The sequence below is a fragment of the Elephantulus edwardii genome, unplaced genomic scaffold, assembly GCF_000299155.1.
Source record: "Elephantulus edwardii isolate Elephantulus edwardi_28Jun2011 unplaced genomic scaffold, EleEdw1.0 scaffold00017, whole genome shotgun sequence".
NCBI classification, from domain to species: domain Eukaryota; kingdom Metazoa; phylum Chordata; class Mammalia; order Macroscelidea; family Macroscelididae; genus Elephantulus; species Elephantulus edwardii.
The window spans coordinates 29236250-29244606 of NW_006399767.1; the positions used below are offsets into that span (position 1 = coordinate 29236250).

Here is an 8357-nt window from a genome sequence, read left to right on the forward strand (position 1 = left end):
TGCTTGAGTCTTTACAGATACTTTTCCAATTTTGCCAACACCATTTGTTAAAAAGGCTGTCATTTCCCCAGTTGACTGATTTCATCTCCTTGTCAAAAATCAGTTGAGTATAGATAGATGGGCTGATCTCCGGATTCTCAATTCTATTCCACTGATCCACATTCTAAATTCTTGAGGGGCAAAAAAAAAAAAAAAAGACTGGCCAAATTTGGGACAGGTGTTCATCTAAGACAAGAGTAGTGTGGCCAGAATGACAAGATCCAATAGTACAAACATAACAGGTGAACATTCATCTCTGAGTTAAGGGGTTGGGTTGTTTTCAGAGAAAGAAGAATACATTATTTCTTGGAAGACACTACAAGATACATTTATTTCCATTATGCCCTGATTTATGACAATATTCTGCTTAAAGTCAATTTCTACATCATTGGAAAGATGTTCCTCTGATCTCTGTCATAAGTTCAGAAAGCCATTAAAAGTGTCTTTTTTTCTGACAAGAAGTGTTGTTAGGTGTCATGAAGTTGTGGACAATTCATAGCGACCCTGTGAACTCTGTACCACCCTGATCATCCCTGACACACATGAGCCCATTGCTGCAGTCACTGTGTCAGTTATTCTCACTGAGGCTTTTCTTCTCTGTTGCTGACTCTGCACCTTCCCAGCATAATATCCCTCTCCAAGGAATAGACTCTCTTCAAAACATGCCCAAAGTATGTGAGACAGAACTTCTCCATCCCTGCCCCCAAGGAGGACTCTGGCTGCACCTTCTCCAGGACATATCTATTCTTTTTGTGCGTCCATGGAATATTCAGTACTGTCCTCTAACATCACAACTCAAAGGCATCAATTCTTTTTCTGTCATCCTTATTCAGTGTATAGTTCTCAGATACATAGCAAATGATTGGCAAAACCATGGTCCTAATCAGGTGCACCTTAGTCATTAAACTGGCATCACTGTTTTTCAGAACTCTGGAGAAGACTTTTCCTGTGCTATACTTATCATCCCAACTGCTGGTACCAATGATGCTGATTTTGGATTCAAGTAAGATGAAATCATTGATAATTTCTATTTTTTCTCCATCTATCATGATGTTGCCTATCAGCCCAGTGGTGAGGAATTTTGTTTTCCTGACACTGAGATATAATCCACATTGAAGACTGTAGTCCTTGATCTGCTGCAGCAAGTATTTCAAGTCCTCCTTACTTTTACCAAGCAAGATTGTGTCACCTACACAGCTCCAAATCCCCTCTTCTGATCTATTCATTCGATTTTATAATTTTAATGTTAAAATAAGTTCTCTTATACATACAATTATATTGTGCATGAGTCAGAGTTCTGTAGAGTTTGCTAAGATAATTCAGCTTCCTGATACTTCACGTTCTCATCACCAGAGGCAATAGCTTTAGCAGTTTGAATTTATTTGGTAGATACTACCTTTCTACCTCTAAATAACAAGTGTATGTTATTAAATCTTCATTTTTTAACTTTACGCTGGATCTCTTTCCTTCTCACTACAAAAGAGGAGGATTTAGGGAGCATTTTCTCCCATCCCCACATGCATGCTTCCTTTCTACATTTCCTGTTAGGGGTTGAATTGTGTCCCCTAAAAAAAGATATTGTTGGGGTCCTAGCCCGTGATTCCTACTAGCATGTCCTTATTTGGACACACAGTCTTCGAAGATGTTATCAGTTTACATGTGGCCACATGGAGTACTCACTGTCATTGCCGGGAGTAGGAACTCAGCTCACCTTTCTGTGGCTTTTCTCGGTTGTCAATCTCCTCGGAGTTGCAAATTGCTCCTGGTGAGCAGCTGGTGGATTCAAAGTGCTATAGAGGCATTGTTTTTGTGTTAGCAGCGACACTACTTACGGACTTGAGGTTTAGGGTTGGTGGTGGTGTTAGGTGCTGTCCAGTCAACTAGTACTCATAGGGACCCTATGAACAACAGATCAGAATCTTCATAATCACCACCATACTGGAGTTCATTGTTGCAGGCACTGTATCAATCTTTGTTGAGGTTCTTCTCTTTGCTATGTTGTTGTTATGTGCCGTCGAGTCGCTTGTGACTCATAGGGACCCTGTGTACAATAACTCTGAGCCTGGCCCTCTCCTGAGCCGGTCTCATCTTCTCCGGCAGACTTAATACCATTTCTACAGTCGTCAATGGGTCTCATTCTGGGTCTTCCTCTCTTGGCTGTCCCTCCACCCTTTTGTGGGTAGTGCTAATCAATTGGGATTTGGCTCCATCTTGTGGTTAGACTCTGTCTCCTGTGGAAGCTCCAAATCTGAGCAAGCAGAGTCTTCTGGAAACCCCCTGGAAACCTCCTACTGCCGTCTCCCCAGCGTCCCAACGCCATGCCTGACAGCTGGTTGAGCCTCCCAGTTGCCTGGTATTTCTTTACACAGTTTTTCAGTCAGCTTTCTGTTTTACTCCAAGTAAAAGTTCCTAACATAATTACTCATTGCTGTTGAGTCTATACGTGATCCTCCAACAGGTGTCTAAGATTATAAATCACCAGAAGACTCACATCTTTTCCCAAGGCTGTGGCTGGTGGATTGACTCTCCAGAGGGCTGACTTTTGGGTTAGCAGCGCAGCTCCCTATTGACTAGGCCATCAGAGCTCCCATGCCCATAATTAGCTGTTGTTTGTTGCTAATGTGTCGTTAAGTCACTTGCAACTCATAGTGACTCCTATGTACAACAGCCCTGAAACCTGGTCTATCCTGTGCCAACCTTATTGTCTCTGACACACCTACCCTCATTACTGAATCAATTACTGAATTACCCTCAGTCACTGAATCAATCCATTTCATCCAGGGTCTTCCCCTCTTGCACTGTTCTTCCATCCTTCTAAGCACTGATTCCTCCTTGATACATGCCGAAAGTATGTCAGATGAAGCCTCACAATCCTTGCCGCCAATGAGAAGCCTGGTTTAACCCTCTTTAGGACAAACCTGTTTTTCTCCTAGCAGTCCATGGTATATTCAATATTCTTTTCCAGCACCAAAGCTTAAAGACATCGATTCTCTTTCTATCATCCCTAGTCATTGTTCAGCTTTCTGATGCATAGCAAATAATAGCTAAGAATATGGCCTGGATCAGATGCACCTTAGTCTCCAGACTGACATCGTTGCTTTTCAGTACTCTGGTGTGATCCCTGACTGCAGACTTTCCCAGTGCAATTAGTTTTTTTATTTCCTGGCTGCTGGTATCAAGAGTGTTGATTGTGGAGCCAAGGAAACTAAAGCTGTTAACAAACTCTACACAACAAATACTTAAATTACTGGCTAAAAAGCAAAATGTAAAGGAGCTCTGGTGGCCTAGTGGCAAGAAGCTGCACTGCAGTCCTATAGGTATGTGGTTCAAATCCACCAGATGCTCTGCTGGAGAAGGAGGGGCAATCTCCTCCTGTACCAGTCAGATCTGATTTGACGGTACACATACACACACAAATTAAAAAAAAAGTGAAATGTAGTCACTACTCTCAAAGTGTTTGATGACATGCCCCAATTTTTAAAAACTTAAGTTTTGCTGCTATTAACATTTTTGCTATTATTATTTCTTTTCTAAGATTCTTTCTTTCTTTCTTTCTTTCTTTCTTTCTTTCTTTCTTTCTTTCTTTCTTTCTTTCTTTCTTTCTTTCTTTCTCGATTTATTTATAAATAAATAAATTTATTTATTTATTTATTTATTTAGTGTGCCAAGCACTAGTTTAAACATCTTACATTTATCAAATCCAGCAGTTCTGACACTTTCCGCTAGACCACCAGAACTCCCTTCTGGTTGTGTAACATGCTAACAGACCTTTATAAAAGTCTGTAATTGCTAATGGAAAGGTTGGCAGTTCAAATCTACCCTCTGGTCTATAGTAGAAAGAGAAATAATACCCTTTCTCAAAGACTGACAGCCAGAATTTCCAAGATAACAGTGAGTTTAATATTTTGATTTTGTTTTGTTTTTAAGATGGGAAATAATTTTCCAAGAAAATGTCTAAATATCAAAGAAAAATTATCTGTATGGCTGTTATTATCTGTATTATCTTTTATTTTGAAGAGGAAAAAACCTCACAGGAGCTTCCTTGTTTCTGTTTATCTTTAGATGACTCAATCTTGTGGAAACTTTCCTGCCTACATCGCTGTTTCTCATTGCAGTAATACTCTCTGCATAGTTAAGATATCTGAAATACGTGTCTAGGACTTTTCTAGATAATGTTAAAAGAGTTTCTTTACTTTTCCTTCCAAATTTTCAAAGATTAAATGTTTATTATGTACTCTAATAACCTCAAATTCAAATCCAACACCGTAGTCAATTCCAACTCAGTTGTTCTCCATCAGGCCTCAGAGACTGCAAACCATCAGGGAAAAGTACCTGTGCCTCTTGTGCGGAGCACCTGGTGGACTCCAGCTGCATCATACATTATGCACCATGCCAACAGGGCTCCTTTGTAAGCTAATCTCAAACTCATGGCCCTCAAATTGGAAAAGATTCATAACTGACACTCTAGTGGGGCTTGGCGGGCTGTATATTGTACGGGGAAAGATTGCCTATCTTGCTCTTGTGGAGCAGCGGGTAGATTTGAACCACCAGCCTTTGGGTTGGAAGTGCAACTCCCTACCCCACTAGATCACCAGAGCTGCCTTTGTAAGTGAATTGTTGTTGCTTTTACTATGACTCGCAGCTAGCCTATGAACTGCAGCTCTGAGCCTTGCCCTGTTCTGTGCTTTCTTCACCATTTCTTATATGTTAGAACCCATTGTTACAGTTACATATGTCAATCCAGCTTGTTGAGGGCCTTCATCTCTTTCTCTGACTTACTACCTTTCCAAGCAAGATGTCCTTTTTCAGGGACTGGCATTTCCTAACAATATGCCCAAGGTATGTGAGATGAAATTTCACCATCCTAGCCTCTAAGGAATACTTTGGTTGCATATTTTCCAGGACAGATTAATTTGTTCTTCTGGCAGTATATGGAATTCTCAGTACTCTTCTCTAACACCACAATTCAAAGGTATCGATTCTTCTTATGCCATCCTTTTTCATTGCCCAACTTTAAAACTAAAAGGAAGGAATTAAAAATATCATGGCTTGTAAACTAATTATTGTTGTTAGGGCCCATCAAGTCACGTACAGTTTGTTGGGACTCTATGTCCAATAGCTCTGAACCCTATGCTATCTTGAGTCTTCCTCATCAACTTTGAGGTATTTGAGCCTATTGTCGAAGATTTCCCAAGCATGGTATCCCTTTCCAGAGACTCAGCCTCTCCCAACAACATGCCCAAAACATGTGAGATAAAGTTTTCCATCCTTACCTCTAAAGAGCACTCAGTGTAGTTCCCCAATAATAACACAATTTTTTAAATAACTACTTTTGGAAAAGTACTAGATTGTGTGGTTCACAAAGAGTAAAGCCTGGATTCTCAAGAAGCTTCAGGTTGAAGTAGAAGGAGAGGAGGAGAAACTTTCTGTATCAGGGATATAGAAAGAACCTGCTTTCTGTGGAAATTTGGTACTGGGGACTGCATTTGAGTAAGATGATTGTGTGTGTTTTGCTTCAAAGGAAAAGTACAAAGTTTAATGACGCAAGAAAAAGACCAAAAGAACAGCTTTGCTTGTGACAGTGCAAGCTTGTGAAGGGGGAAAAAAAGTTACTTTCTTGTGAAGAAGAAGAAAAAGGGTGGCTTTTCTTCTTTTCCTGTTTTTTTAATGTACCCACCACAAACTTTGTTGGATCTCCACTAGAGCAGGCAACTAGAACTCATGAAAATGAAGGGTCCAGGAGGACGCTCACTCACTGGTTTGGTTGGTAACACTAAGCCAGAGGCCATAAGTTTGAGTGGACTCTGCTTGGACCCACAGTGACTCTGTGTGTATCAGAGAATATCTGTGCTCCAGAGAGTTTGCTATGTCTGGTTTTTCAGAAGAAAATCGCCAAGGATTTCTTCCAAGGCCTCTCTGAGTGGACTTGAATCTCTGACCTTCTAGTTTCTAGCCTAGCACCACCAGGACTCTTCTTGTTAATAGTAATATTGTATTGTTATTTTGAAATGATAACAAATATAATAATAATAATAATAATAATGATGTTACTGTAATTAGGAAGCAAGGTTTTGGTGTATGAAAAAGGAAGTAAAAGTAGCTAAGTAAAAACAATAAAGTTACTTACCAAAACCTCTGGTAAACAGCCAAAACAGTAGGTCAATTTATAGCAATAAGCAAACAAATCAAAAGGCAAGAAAAATTGACCATTGACTCTCTAACCCAACATCTCCAAAAAATTGAAAAAGAACAGCAAGAAAACCTGACACCCTCTAAAAACCCTGAAATTATAAAAATTAGAGTAGAAAGAAATGAAATAGAAAACCAAAACCAATTGAACCTATCAACAAAATTAGGAGTTGGTTCTTTGAAAAGGTCAATAAAATCAACAAACCACTAGCAAAACTAACAAAAGAAAAGGAGAAGACACAAATAATCCGACTAAGAGATGAATCAAGCAACATCACAACAGAACCAACTAAAATAAAAAGCCTAACGTTAGAGTATTATGAGAAACTATACTCAAATAAATTGAACATCTAAACAGACACATTACAAAAGAAGAAATTGAAAAGGTAATACAGCAACTTCCAATCAAAAAATGTCCTGTAGCAGATGGTTTTACAAGTGAATTTTATCAAACATTCAGAGAAGAACCTTCACCAATTCTACATAAATTGTTGTTGTTGTTGTTATGTGCTGTTGAGTCACCTTCGACTCATAGCGACCCCATGTACAACAGCCCTAAACTCCACTCTGTCCTGTGCCAATTGCACTGTCTCCGACACTCCCATCCTAATTATCCCAGTCACTGAATCAATCTACCTCATAGAGGGCCTTCCTCTCCTGCGCCGTCCCTCCACCCTTCCAAGCATGATGTCCCTCTCTAAGGACTGGTCTCTCCTAACAACATGTCCAAACTATGTTAGACGGAGCCTCAGAATCCTTGCCTCCAAGGAGCCACCTGGTTTAACCCTTTCCAGGACAAATCTGCATAATCTATTTCAGAAAATAGAAAAAGATGGGATTCTTCCAGACTCATTCTATGAAGCAAACATATCCTTGATACCAAAGCCAGGAAAGGACACCACCAAAATAGAAAACTATAGGCCAATATCCCAATATCTCTTATGAACATAGATGCAAAAATCCTGAATAAAATACCGACCAGTAGAATCCAACGATATATCAAAGAAATAATTCATGCTCTTTTTTTTTTGGCACCGCTGGGGCCGTTGGCTGCTTCACCATGAAGCTGAACATCTCTTTCCCAGCCACTGGCTGCCAGAAACTCATTGAAGTGGACTATGAACACAAACTTCATACATTTTATGAGAAGCAAATGGCCACAGAAGTTGCTGCTGACTTTCTCAGTGACGAGTGGAAGGGATATGTTGTCCAGATCAGCGGTAGAAATGACAAGCAAGGTTTCCCCATGAAGCAGGGTGTCTTGACCCATGGCTGAGTTCATCTGCTGCTGAGTAAGGGGCACTCTTGTTACAGACCAAGGAGAACAGGAGAGAGGAAGCGCAAATCTGTCCGGTGTTGCATTGTGGATGCCAATCTGAGTGTTCTCAACTTGGTCATTGTCAAGAAAGGGGATAAGGATATCCCAGGACTGACTGATACCACTGTGCCATGTCCCCTGGGGCCCAAGAGAGCCAGCAGAATTTGCAAACTCTTCAACCTCTTCAAGGAAGATGATGTCTGTCAATATGTTGTGAGAAAGCCACTGAACAAAGAAGGCAAGAAACCCAGGACCAAAGCGCCCAAGATTCAGCGTCTTGTTACTCCATACGTCCTGTAGCACAAGTGCCACAGGTGCATTTCGCTTAAGAAACTGCACACCAAGAAGAATAAGGAGGAGTCTGCAGAGTATGCTAAGCTTTTAGCCAAGAGAATGAAGGAGGCCAAAGAGAAACGCCAGGAGCAGATCGCCAAGAGACAGAAGCTGTCCTCTCTGAAAGCTTCTACTTCCAAATCCGAATCCAGTCAGAAATAGAATTTTCTATGTGTGGCAAATAAATAAGCTCACGTATTTAAAAAATAATTTTCATCATGCCAAGTGGGATTCATAACAGGGATGCAAGGATGGTTCAACATAAGAAAACAATCAATGTAATTCAACACATTAACAAAGCAAAGAACAAGAACCACATGATCCTATCAATTAATGCAGAAAAGGTCTTTGACAAAATCCAACATCCTTTCCTGATTAAAATACTCAACAAAATAGGATTAGAGGGGAATTTCTTTAATATAGTAAAAAGTATTTATGCAAATCCCAGAACCAAGATTGTTCTCAATGGAGAGAGGTT

General features: G+C 40.2%; 1 protein-coding gene across 1 annotated transcript in view; it reads left to right on the forward strand.

Moving 5' to 3' along the window:
• The window catches only part of LOC102869251 (HLA class II histocompatibility antigen, DO alpha chain-like), a 14035-nt gene extending 5994 nt beyond the window's left edge, over positions 1 to 8041 (forward strand). Inside the window, exon 6 of the mRNA XM_006882198.1 lies at positions 7847 to 8041. Coding sequence (XP_006882260.1) covers positions 7847 to 8041 — 195 coding nt within the window. The remainder of the gene's footprint in view (positions 1 to 7846) is intronic.
• The last annotated feature ends 316 nt before the right edge of the window (positions 8042 to 8357 follow it).